A 14,042-nucleotide genomic window follows, 5' to 3' on the forward strand; every position below is an offset into this window, starting at 1 on the left:
GAGATGGGGAAAGGCCCAATTCTCTTTTCTCATTTTAGGCCTACGAGGTTATACCATCATTCTTTAACGCATTAAGAAACTGGACCTCTGTGACCCCCTATTAGAAACTGCTAGATCCAGGAGTAAATTCAGTATCTCTCAACTACTCTCACTGTCAGAGATAGGATACAAACATATTTTCACATGAACAAAATGATAATTTTCCCTACCTCCCTCTTCCTACAAAGCTTTTCAAATGATAAACTGCAGTAAGGCTCTTCATTTGGTCCCTCTGGTTCTCTTGGCAGGTTGCTTAGGGCTCAGGCTCAGTACTCTGCAGTGTTGGTTGTCTGGATTTCCCTTTTTTTTCTGATAAAAGTCTCTTTCCTTGCTCTCTAGATGAACCTGGTAATTTTTCAGGTGTCTGATGATCCTGGCCTTAGATGGGGACCAGAATTATAATCCAGGAGGCAGCTAGCAAAACAGAATCTTAATTCAAATGAACTTGGGGATGAGTAAATGTCAAACTGGAGAAGAAAAACTGATGGGACATTGAAGTACTCTACCTTTTCTGGATTTCTTGTTTTTCTTCTGGAAAGAACTCATCACCGCAACAGAGAGAGTAAAAGGAGGAGAAAGATGGGGTGGGAGGAAAGGAGAGAAAATATCAAGACAAAGCATCAAGTCTTATGAATCATCTACAATCCTCTGGACAGTAAGGAATCTGGCGACAGGGGTTACTATCATTTACAAAAATGCCCCACTCCCTCTAGCCTTAGAGAGTAAGGCAAAAACGAACAAGAAGGTGAAAGTTATCTTTAGGATTAACTTGTTACTGGCAAATTTACTTGGAAAACTAACCTCATTTGTGATCTACTTTGCACCTGACCCATTTTTATAGTTGCAGAGTCTCTCTAAAGGGCCTGAGCCCTTCAGATTAGATCCTACAAGTGAGAATTTAGATATCACAGGTCCTGGTTAAAGAATAACACAGAAACTGATTCAACGGGTTACTCCAAGGAAGTACAGCTACTGAAAAATTACCAGTTTACTAAAAATCCAACTTTTATTCAGGAAAAAAAAAAACAACAACAAAAAACAGTATTCTAAAATTTCTAGGTAACTGCCATGATGAGTCAGTTGACAACTGGTCCTTTTTACTATGAAAACTATACAATCCAGAAGCTGCAAAATTTCCTCCTGGAGCCCCTATATAATACAGTACTGACAGACTAAATAAACCTAGCACCAAGCACCAACATTCACAACAAGGCTACCTCCTTGTCAGCTCTTGAGGGGAAGGGGAAGGGTTTAATTAGGACCAGGTTTGGGGATTAGTGAGTCTCTAATCTAGCCCATGTTACACAGCCTTGCAAAGCCAACAAAGAGAACTCAAAAATCCTTCAAAACCAAATTTTACGTAGCCCACACTTAGGTCCTATCTATAATGACTCCTCCACCACACACAATTCCCTATTAAATAAGTATTATCCACAATCACCATAAAATAATTTTTCATAACTAAAAACGACAAGAATTCTAAAGAGTAAAACCAAGAGCCTAGATGTTAACAAAGCTATCAGAGCAATGCGGTTGCTTGCAATGTGGTTGTCAGAAACATCATCTCAAAAATGAACCCCTTGTATGAATTAACATAAATAACAAATCTGTATGTAAAATGTACGCTTGCAAAAGGCATTAAAATAGGAGGCAAGAAATGAAAATGGTTCGCACCTGCAGTGTACAGTTCTCTTTTCGCTTGAGGAACTCCACAAACCTGGCCACTACTCCTGGTGTGCTGATGACTTCATCAATGGGAGGATTAGGTTCTGTCTCCCCATAAGATAAAAGGAAAGAAGAAAAACAATCCTTTCATTTCAATGCAAGAACTTTATTATTTCAAACTTACTTCATAATATCCCTCCCTCCATTTTAGCATCTCTTTCATGTTGGAAATCTAAACAAGAAAAAAAAAAGTAAAACTGTAAATGTGAAATTGAGTTCAGTCACTTTGAGACTACGGTAGCCCCAAAGGCTTCACAATAAGGTAAGCTTTAATGTGGAAAGGATGGGCAGACTTCTCAAAAATTAAAGTTAGTGCCTCTACAACTTTAGAAAACTTAGAAAGTAGGGGGAAAAACATCCAAACACAGCCTTATTATTATTTCGGAATACTTCCTTCTAGTCCTATCTCCGTATATGGGTTTTTAGTCTAACAGTAAGTTGTTTCAAGAAACTGGATTAGGTGACTCTGCATGTGCTTGCAGGATTTAATTTTACAGCTGTGGTGATAAGTAGGAGCCAGCAAGAATTCATTAAGGATGACTTGCCAAATTAATCTCATTTTTCAGTTATGACAAAAAAGTATCTTAAAAATGAAATCATCTGATAGAAACCTGTTTGATAAACAGATAGAAAATGTCCTTAACAATCAGCATGGTAATTTCAGCGAGTGATCTGACGAAGTTCTTGATGACATTCATGTAACAATGCAAGAAAAATGGCAGCTGGATTACAGTACTTAGTTCCAAGGATTCTTAGTCAAGTCCAGAGCTTTACTGAAAAAAAGGTGACTATGTTAATTTGGAGCGAGCTCTGATGACATGTCCTTTGCCTGGTTCAACATTTTTATCAACCATTCAGATAACACAACAAATAAACTGGATGGTCATAATAAAGATGATAATTTTCCCTACCTCCCTCTTCCTGGTTAAAATGCTAGATTACAGAAATAACATATAGGAAGAACAGTAAGCTGAAGTTAGCAGGGATAAAGCAGGATTTAGCACCCGAATTTTGTAAGAAGCAATTTTAAAAAATCTCCATGACTTTACAGACAGAACCTAAAAACAGTACACGAAGAGAAGTCCTAGGGAGTTTAGATGCTGCAAGTACAGTCAACCATGCCTGTGCCATGACCACAATGACTGCTGCTATCGTGGAGGACATTATTGGGATGTGTAGTCTCGGGGCAAGGAAAGCAATCTCTCCCCACACCTTAGGGTCAGAAGAACACATCTGAAGTACTGTATTCTAGTTATCACATTTTTAAGAGGGATGGCTGGGAAACTAGAATCCTGGCAGGAAAGTAGGAGAGCAGTGAAAGGTCCTAAAAAGCCCCATGGTGTGAGAAAGGCATTAGACTCAGCATGCTGAAAAGAGACAAGGGGAATGGGGAAGGTGTCCATGACAACGGCCTTCAAATATTAAGGTGTCACACAAAAAATAGAATTGTTATGTCACACACAATTCTGTTATGTCTATATGTTATAGACATTTTTATTCCAGGTCCCTCAAGGGATATATTATCACTTATGATTCCAAAAAACTCTACCTTACTACTGGGGGGGGGGGGTCTCCTGTTTATTTAATGTCAACATCTACTACCGACATTTTAATGTGGTTTAGAGTTCCACAGTTCTTTTTACTTGTCCAGAATGGCAAAGGTATCATATTCTAGTCTACCCTAATTATACCAAAAAGAAAAAAAAGGTAATTTCCCTGACCACTAATAAATCCATACTTAAATTTCATGAGAAAATGGTAACATTAAAACCAGCAATCACTGATCTTTCAACTGATACTCTAAAAGTTTTTCTTGGGGCACCTGGCTGGCTCAGTTGGTAGAGCATGGGACCCTTGATCTCAGGGTTATGAGTTCAAACCCCATGTTGGATTACAGAGATTACTTAAAAATAATAAAATCTTTAAAACAACAACAACAAAAAGGTCTTCTTAAAAAAAGAGTGGAGTTTCTTGATTTGAATTAACATAAAATACTGACTACTGTTCATATCACTTTACAGGTCTTTTATAAAATAGCTCAGAAATGAAAATAAGGCTGCTTTCTGGTCCTGGTAAGATTGCATAAAGTAAGAAATTCAGAAGTTAGCCATGGCTCATAATTACATATACATCTATATGTGTCCTTTTATTTTGTTGATAGACACACTCCAAAGCAATTTATCTGTGATGTGAAAAATAGATTATGGGAAAGTAGTATTTTTTTAAATGAAAAAATATACAGTTGACCCTTGAACAATACAAAGGTTGGGGCGCCAATCCCCGCAGAGTCAAAAATCCTTACGTAACTTTTGACTCCCCCCAAAACCTAGCTACTAATAGCCTACTGTTGACAGGAAACCTCACCAATAACATAAACAGGCAATTAGCACATATTTTGTATGTTATATGTATTACATACTGTATTCTTACAATATAGTAAGCTAGAGAAAAGAAAATGTTATTAAGAAAATCATAAGGAAGAGAAAATACATTTACAGTACTGTACTGAATTTATCGAAAAAGACCTTCAAGTCCTTGTCACTCAAGGGTCAAAACTGTACTTTAACATATTTAGAACTCACCTTTTGAAAGCAATTTTCTGAATTTCTGTGTTGCTGAAAGCTGTTGCTCTGGGCTATTGGAAAATATCATTTCAATCATGTCGGAAGTAATAACACCACCCTGGGAATACAAACAAAAAGCAAATATGATAAAATTTTAACTTTAACTCAAAGGAAAACAAAGACAGTGTAAGTTGTGGCCACATTAAGTTAAATCATATTTATCTAGAAGAGCTGTACAAAGGTAGGATAATCTATACACGTAGAAATGTCTGAGATGATTAATAATGTGATAAAGCCAAATACTTTGTCTATCATTAAGAAGCTCATGACAATAAGAAAGTAATCTTAGTAGTAAATACTAAGACACGGCGTTTATTACTCTTCCTCCCTTGCTCATCACATGGTTGGTTGTTCCTTGTCATTCAAGTTCTAAAAGAAGGCTCTTCATGACCTCCAAATCTAAAGCAGCCACTCCATCTCTATCGCTCTATTTTAATCCTAGGCCAGCCTTTTTCACTATCAGATATTTTTCTCAGTTATGTGTTTAATGCCCAGGCTCCTCCAGTATAATACAAGCTTCTTGAAAGCCAAAGAGCCTGTCCATCTTACCATTCTATCACTGATGATTGGCATACAGCAGATGCTCAACAAATATTTACTGAATGAGGACAGAATAGTCTTGTATAAATCAGACTCTAGCCACTACCAAATTCAACAATTGACTCTTAAATTTATTTAAAATTTCTATTTTCTTTAAAACTTTTCAGGTTTCCACTATTTTCCTGCTTTATTAGTACTTTTCCATTTTCTACAACAACCCATCTCCGGTATTAGTAGTTAACCTTCTTCTCAGGGTCACTTGTCACAATGAAATGAAGTTCTTATCATTTCATGAAGGGTTAGAGTCAACAAGATGAACTGTGAAGAAAGCTGCACTGAGTTATAAATGCTGGAGGGCTGGTAAACAATACCTAACACTTAAGAATCCCAATGGGGAGAGGGAAGCATTCCGCTCTTAACAGAAAAGTAACTAACTTGAAACTTACAAAACTGATTCCTGTAAACAAAGGTACCTATATGATTCTGTTATGAATGTTTGGATACACTTAGATATACACATTCTCTCTCTCTCTCTCTCTCTCTCTCACACACACACACACACACACACACACACACTCATTCTCTTCCCTCTCTTATTCCCTAATATAAAATGTACTGACTTTACATTCATGGTATTGAAGTACCGTTAATTTTATATCACAGCATTTAAGTTACAGGAGATCAAGAAGAGGAATGAACATCACTCAAGGACTTACGTCTTCTGGGAAAAAGGTTAGTGCATTTTTAGTTGCACAAAGGATAACTATCATGTTACATGGAGATACGACTTTGTTATTTCTTTATCTGAGACTCAGTATGGTTTAAGGAGTTCTATAGGGATGCCAAGTGGCCAAGGAGTGTACTAGATGGTTAATTTTCTATGTCAACTTAACACACACTGGTCTAGACTTGCTATGAAAGTATTTTTTCAGATGTGATTAACATTTAACATTTAAATTAGTATACTTAAGTAAAGCACTTTACTCTCCAAAATGTGTGTGGGCCTCATTCAATCAGTTGAAGGTCTTAAGAGCAATGACAGGTTTCCTGAGGAACTTCAGCCCTAAAACTACAACATCAATGCTTACCTGAATTTTCAGCCTACTGATTTGCCCTACAGATTTTGAACTTACCAGCTCCAACAATTACATGAACCAATTCCTGAAAATCAATCAATCTCCTATTGGTTGTTTCCTTTGTAAAACCCTGACTAATACTACGGTCCACAAAACACTTCATATTTATTTTTACATCCACTAAAAGAACAACAACAAAAAAAATGGACAGCTCAACTTTCTGAAGGACCTAGAAGAATTTACCACAAAATTATAGTGTTAGCTACAATGTCTATATAGATTCCAAAGTGATTTAAACTGCTCTCCTAATTCCAAAAGAAAACTGGTCCATAAAAACTGGAGATCTATGAAGCAAAAAAGAAAAAAAATATATATATAGGACACTGTGCATAATATGCCATAATTTGCTTAAAAGGGGCGTGGAGGGGAAGGGGAGAAAAAAACATTTTCTCAAAGAGAGTTAAGAATCTAGTAACAGTGGTTGCCAATGAAGAAAGAAATTGGGTGGAAGAAAGAGATTTCTCTTTTTGAAAAACCATCTGTGTGTGTGTATGTGTGTTCTATTAATTGACTAAAATAAACTAGAAATATAGACAGGTATAATCCATATAAATAAAGCATAATTTTTATCTGCTTACATAACCTCAAGAAAGTTACAAAATGGGTTATAATAGAAAATTCCAACAGCTATGATGTGGAACCAATTTTTAAAATCATATAAACATGCCCAATTTGATAACTGAAATGAACAGCAAACTGGGATTTCCTTTAAAGTATCCCTTGTTATTTAACTTGTAAGGAATAATTCTATAATTATCTTTTTAAGTTTTAATAGCTGAATTAATCTTCATAATTTAGTTAATTCTGTTTATTGGCATGTTAGTCACACTATAATAAACATCTAATGAACCAAGAGATTAAGTATATGGCTTCTTTTTTTTAAAATGAAATGCCAAGTACTTTCTACAGCCATCTACTAACACCTTTTTTAAAAACCCAAATAGCGAGCTACACCTCATATCTTCCTCAGAAAAACACTAAAAAAAAGAGTTTCTTTCATTATCTTACTTACTGGTGCCATCTCCATGTTATTAATCTGAGCCTCATGGAAGCCTCCATCCGACATAACTTCTTCTTCTGTTTCTTCCTCTGCTGTAGCAACATTTCTTCGCTTGAATAACTGAAAAATAAAAGACTGTAACTCAAGTATTCTACTACAAGGGAGTTCAACATGCAAACTTTAGGAACCCCACTTAAAAGACAGTAAGGAAGGATGGAGTTTTTTGAAAATCATTTAAAAAATTCTAAAGGCTGGGCGCCTGGGTGGCTCAGTCGTTAAGCGTCTGCCTTCGGCTCAGGTCATGATCCCAGGGTCCTGGGATCGAGTCCCACATCGGGCTCCCTCCTCGAGGGGAAGCCTGCTTCTCCCTCTCCCACTCCCGCTGCTTGTGTTCCTGCTCTCGCTATCTCTGTCTCTGTCAAATAAATAAATAAAATATTTAAAAAAAAAAAAATTCTAAAGGCTGTGCCACCTTCGACCTTTCCTGATGAGGAACTATTTCAGAATTCTCCAGTCTTATAATCTAATACAATTAACTATCACAATATGCTGTTACCAACACCTGATGTGGTAAAATGACTAAGAGAAGCCTGATATTGCATGACACATAAAAAGGGTAAGGTTGAAAAAGAGCTAGGGCATGCTTGGCCGTTCCCCTCTTTCCTCTATGTTTAGTTGGTGATCATATAGTCTTACCAATACATTAGGGGAAATGATAAAAAATTATGTCAGAATGACTTAATGATTCCCTCTTAACCCTCAAAGATAATGAACCGAGACTTCCCAACCTTTCCAACCTGTCCAGCAACCGGTAATAACAAGTGACTACTGCTTGAACACTACCTTTAAAGCATCTATTAATTTGTGTAGGCAAAGAATACTTTCTTCCAAAGGTAGCCCTCTAAGGTGCCTCCATTGTATCTTTAATAGCCTGAAGCAGTTCACTTGTTCAAGCAATGATGGGACTAACAGTAACTTATCCTCTTATCCTACACAACTCTAAAAGCAGACAAAATCCATAAAATAATGGGTTTCAGCTAAAGGATAACGGGCAGCCCAGGCAGTGATCCTTCAGCAAAGAAAAAAGACTGGCCCTATGACTGCCTCAGATTATTGCCTGGACAGAGTTTCCAGGCTGTAGCACAGGGAGGACAAAACTCAAACAGGGCCTACCGGCTCCCTCAGTTGAGGAGACAAGAGTTTAGAACTGAGGAGGCCAAGGCAACTAGAATCCATAGGCAAAGTAATGAAGAGAAGAGATCAACACAGAGGGAATTCTAGAACTCTGCAGAAAATTCCCCATGAGTCTTTAGCTTCGTTCTACAAGCACAGGTGTGTAAGAAAAATATAGCTGAGAAAGGAACGACCTCCAACAAACATGCAGAACAATTCTGGAAGTTACATGGGTCAAGGAATACTCATGCTTCAACCAAACAATAGAAAAGACTTCCTAATATATATAGGGCATTTAGTAGAACGCTCAGGATACTGACTCAGAAGTGAGGCTAAATTAGCTCCAGCCCAATGAAACGTAAAAACAAACTGGTTCCAAACAATTTACTAAATCCAAAGACAAATTCAGAATTACATATATTAAAAGATGTAAGGTAAAATTCACATGCTTGGAATTCAATTGGAAACTACCAAGCACTAAAAAGAAGAAAAGACTATCCACGGGGAAGAAAAAAAAAATCAATCAAAATCACCTGGAAATGACAAAAATGGCAGAAATGTAAAAGAACATTAAAAAACAAAAAGACTAAGCAAATACCTAGATATGAAAAACACAATTTTTCAGATAAAAAGTACACTGAATGGGATTAACAGCAGATAATATACTGCAGAAGAAAAGATCAGTGAATTTAAGGATATAGCAAATATAAACACACCAAAATTAAAGACATGGCAGAAAGGTTGAGAAAATAGGTACAAAATATAAGTCAGTTGTGGGACATCAAGTGACCTAATATACATGCACTGGAACCCTAAGGTTGGGGTGGGGGAATATATTTGGAAAATGGCCAAAAGTTTTTTTGTTTTTTGTTTTTTTAGTTTCAAATTTTTATTTGAATTCCAGTTAGTTAACATATACTGTAATGTTAGTTTCAGGAGTAGAATTTAGTGATTCATCACTTAATATAACACCCAGTGCTCATCACAACAAGTGCCCTCCTTAATATCCATCACACATTTAACCCATCCCCTACTCACCTCCCTCCATCAACCCGTTTGTTCTCTATAGTTTAGTGTTTTATGGTTTGCCTCTCTTGTTTTCCTCCTATGTTCATCTGTCTCATTTCTTAAATGCCACATGAGTGAAATCATATGGTACTTGTCACTTTTTTAAAGATTTTAAAGAAAGAGAGAGCACGCGAGCATGAGCAGGGCAAGGGGCAAAGGGAGAGAGAGCAGCAGACTACCCACTGAGCACAGAGCCTGATGCAGGGCTCAATCCCAGGATCCTGAGATCGCGACCTGACCCGAAGTCACTTAACCGACTGAGCCACCTAGGTGCCTGGTATTTGTCTATGACTGGCTTATTTCGCATAGCATCCTTGGTCCATCCACGTCATTGCAAATGGCAGGATTTTATTATTATGACTAATAGTCCATTGTGTATATATACCACTTCTTTTTCCATTCATCAGTAGATGGACATTTAGGCTCTTTCCATAATTTGGCTATTGTTGATAATGCTGCTATAAACATCAGGGTGCACGTATCCCTTTGGATCAATATTTTTGTATCCTTTGGGTAAATACCTAGTGGTGTAATTGCTGGATCCTAGGAAACTTCACACTGTTTTCCAGAATGGCTGCACCAGTTTGCATTCCCACCAACAGTGTAAGAGGGCTCCCCTTTCTCACATCCTCACCAACATCTGTTGTTTCCTGAGTTATTAATTTTAGCCATCCTGACAGATGTGAGGTGATAGCTCATCGTGATTTTGATTTCTATTTCCCTGATGATGAGTGATAGTGGGCATCTTTTCATGGGTCTGTTAGCCATCTAGATGTCTTCCTTGGAAAAATGTCTATTCATGTCTTCTGTCCATTTCTTGACAGGATTGTTTTCTGGGTGTTGAGTTCTTAAGTTCTTTATACTAACCCTGTATCAAACATGTCATCTGCAAATATCTTCTCCCATTCTGTAGGTTGCTGATTGTTTCCTTCGCTGTGCAGAAGCTTTTTATCTTGATGAAGTCCCAATACTTCATTTTTGCTTTTGTGGGAATTCCCTTGCCTCCAGAGACATGTCTAGTAAGAAGTTGCTACGACCGAGGTCAAAGAGGTTGCTGTCCATGTTCTCCTTTAGGATTTTGATGCCTGTCTCACATTTAGGTCTTTCATCCATTTTGAATTTATTTTCGGGTATAGGGTAAGAAAGTGGTCCAGTTTCATTCTTTTTGCATGCTGCTCTCCAGTTTTCCTAACACCATTTGTTGAAGAGACTTTTTTCCATTAGATATTCTCCCCTGCTTTGTAGAAGATTAGTTGACCATATGGTTGTGGGTCCATTTCTGGGTTTTCTATTCTGTTCCATTGATCTATGTGTCTGTTTTTGTGCCAGTACCATACTGTCTTGATTACTGCAGCTTTGTAATATAACTTGGAAGTCCAGAATTGTGATGCCTCCAGCTTTGCTTTTCTTTTTCAGGATTGCTTTGGCTATTCAGGGTCTTCTGTGGTTCCCTACAAATTTTAGGATTGACTGTTCTACCTCTGTGAAAAATGCTGGTGGTATTTTGATAAGGACTGCATTAAACGTGTAGATTGCTTTGGATAGTATAGACATTTTAACAGTATTTGTTCTTCTAATCCATGAGCATGGACTGTCATTCCGTTTCTTTGTGTCTTCCTCAGTTTCTTTCAAAATTGTTCTGTAGTTTTCAGAGTACAGATCTTTTACCTCTTTGGTTAGATTTATCCCTAGGTATCTTATGGTTTTTGGTGCAATTGTAAATGCAATCGATTCCTTGATTTCTTTCTGCTGCTACACTGTTGGTATATAGAAACGCCAACATGGGGCACCTGGGTGGCTCAGTCATTAAGCATCTGCCTTTGGCTCGGGTCATGATCCCAGGGGCCTGGGATCGAGTCCCGCATCAGGCTCCCTGCTTAGCAGGAAGCCTGCTTCTCCCTCTCCCACTCCCCCTGCTGGTGTTCCCTTTCTCGCTGTGTCTGTCAAATAAATAAAATCTTTAAAAAAAAGTAAAGAAAAGAAACGTCAACAGATTTCTGTATGTTGGATTTTGTATCCTGCAACTTTACTGAATTTGTGTATCAGTTCTAGCAATTTTTTGGTGGAGTCTTTTGGGTTTTCCAGAGCATCATGTTGTCTGCAAATAGTGAAAGTCTGACTTCTTCTTGCCAATTTGGATGTCTTTTATTTCTTTTTGTTGTCTGACTGCTGAGGCTAGGACTTCCAGTCCTATGTTAAATAACAATGGTGAAAATGAACATCCCAGGTCTCATTCTTGACCGTAGAGGAAAAAGCTCTGTTTTTCCCCACTGAGACTGATATTAGCTGTGGGCCTTCTGTAATATGATGTTGAGGTATGTTCCTTCTACCCCTACTCTGTTGAGGGTTTTTATCAAGAATGGATGTGTACTTTGTCAAATGCTTTTTCTGAATCTACTGAATCATATAGTTCTTACCCTTTCTTTTATTAATATTGTGTATTACACATTGATTGATTTGTGAATATTGAACCACCCGTGCAGCCCAGGAACAAATCCCACTTGATTGTGGTGAATGATTCTTTTAATGTACTGTTGGATTTGATTTGCTAGTATTTTGTTGAGGATATTTGCATCCATGTTCACCATGATATTGGCCTGTAACTGTCTTTTTTAAGTGGGGTTTTTGTCTGGTTTTGAAGTCAGGGTAATGCTGGCCTCGAAGAAGGAATCTGGAAGTTTTCCTTCCATTTCTATTTTTTGGAATAGTTTGAAAAGAATAGGTATTAACTCTTCTTTAAATGTTTGGTAAAATTCCCCTTGGAAGCCATCTGGCCCTGGACTTTTGTTTCTGGGAGATTTTTGATTACTGATTCAATTGCTTTGCTGGTTATCAGTCTGTCAAGTTTTCTATTTCCCCGTTTGTTTTGGTAGTTTATATGTTTCTAGGAATTTATTCATTTCTTCCAGATTGCCTAATTTGCTGGCATATAATTTTTCATAATATTCTCTTATAATTGTATTTCTGTGGTGTTAGTTTGATCTCCTCTCTCATTCATGATCTTACTTTGGTCCTTTCTCTTTTCTTTTGGGTAAGTCTGGCTAGGGGTTTATCAGTTTTATTAATTTTTTCAAAGAACCAGCTCCTGGCTTCATTGATCTGTTCTACTATTTTGTTTGTTTCTATATCATTTATTTCTGCTCTAATCTTTATTATTTCCCTTCTTCTGCTGGCTGTAAGCTTCACTTCTTGTTCTTTTCCTAGCTCCTCTAGGTGAAAGGTTAGGTTGTGTATTTGAGATTTTTCTTGCTTCTTGAGGTAGGCCTGTATTGCTATATCCTTCCCTCTTATGACCCCTTTTACAGCATCCCAAAGGTTTTGGACTGTCATGTTTTCCTTTTCATTTGTTTCCATGTAGTTTTAATTTCTTAAGTTCCTGGTTGACCCATTCATTCTTTAGTAGGATGTTCTTTAACCTCCATGTATTTGCAGTCTTTCCAAATTTTTTCTTGTGGTTGACTCAAGTTTCATAGCATTGCAGTCGGAAAATATGCCTGGTATGAGCTCAATCTTTCTGCACTTGTTGAGGCCTGATTTGTGACCTAGTATGTGATCTCTTCTGGATAATGTCCCATGTGCACTAGAAAAGAATGTGTACTATGCTGCTTTTGGATGAAATGTTCTGAATGTATCTGTTAAGTCCATCTGGGCCAGTGTGTCATTCAAAGCCATTCTTTGTTTCCTTATTGATTTTCTGCTTCAATGGTCTGTTCTTTGATGTAAGTGGGGTGTTAAGGTCCCCTACTATTACTGTATAATTATCAATGAGTTCTTTTATGTTTGTTACTGTTTTATATATTTGGGTGCTCCCACGTTAGGGGCATAAATATTTACAATTATTAGACCTTCTTGTTGGATAGACACCTTTATTATGATACAGTGCCCCCCTTCATTTCTTGTTACAGTCTTTGTTTTAAAATCTAGTTTGTCTGATACAAGTATTGCTATTTCGGCGTTCTTCCGACATCCATTTGCATGATAAATGGTTCTCCAGCCCCTCACTTTCAATCTGCAGGTGTCTTTAGGTCTCAAATCAGTCTCTTATAGGCAGCATATAGATGGGTCTTTTTTTTTTTAGCCACTCTGACACCCTATGTCTTTTAACTGGAGCATTTAGTCCACTTACATTCAGAGTAATTATTGATAGATATGAATTTAGTGCCATTTTATTACCGTTCTGTCATTGTTTCTGGAGATTTTCTCTGTTCCTTTCTAATCTTTGTTGATTTGGGTCTTTCTTTCCCAAAGAGTCCCCTTTAATATTTCCTGCAGGGCTGGTTTAGTGGTCACGAACTACTTTAGTTTTTGTTGGTCTGGGAAACTCTTTTTATCTCTTCTTTTACTCTGAATGGCAACCTTGCTGGATAACGTATTCTTGGCTGGTTTTTCTCATTCAGCATGTTGAATATATCATTCCACTCCCTTCTTGCCTGCCAAGTTTCTGAGGAGAGATCTGCTGCTAACCTTATTTGTCTTCCCTTGTAAGTTAGGGACTTCTTTTGTCTTACTGCTTTTAGGATTTTTTTTTTCCTTATCTCTATATTTTGCAAATTTAACTACAATATATCTTGGTATTGGCCTGCTTTTGTTGATTTTGATGGGAGTTGTCTGTGCCTCCTGGATTTAGATGTCTGTTTCCACATTAGGGAAGTTTTCAGCTATAACTTCCTCAAATAAACCTTCTGCCCCCCTTTCCCTCTCTTCTTCTTCTAGGACTCTATGATACAAACATTATTA

At 37.3% G+C, this 14,042-nt stretch overlaps 1 protein-coding gene across 3 annotated transcripts in view; it reads right to left on the reverse strand.

Moving 5' to 3' along the window:
* KPNA1 (karyopherin subunit alpha 1) overlaps positions 1-14,042 on the reverse strand; it is a 72,380-nt gene that overhangs the window by 25,825 nt on the left and 32,513 nt on the right. For all 3 annotated transcript variants that reach the window (XM_045902982.3, XM_045902981.3, XM_054504227.2), the window contains 3 exons: positions 7,077-7,184; positions 4,347-4,446; positions 1,714-1,808 (listed from right to left, as the gene is read on the reverse strand). In XM_045902982.3, the coding sequence (XP_045758938.1) occupies positions 1,714-1,808; positions 4,347-4,446; positions 7,077-7,184 (303 nt within the window). The remainder of the gene's footprint in view (positions 1-1,713; positions 1,809-4,346; positions 4,447-7,076; positions 7,185-14,042) is intronic.

Source organism: Mirounga angustirostris, unplaced genomic scaffold, assembly GCF_029215605.1.
Source record: "Mirounga angustirostris isolate CCGP_5_RB_7025 unplaced genomic scaffold, mMirAng1.0.hap1 SCAF_1, whole genome shotgun sequence".
Lineage (NCBI taxonomy): Eukaryota > Metazoa > Chordata > Mammalia > Carnivora > Phocidae > Mirounga > Mirounga angustirostris.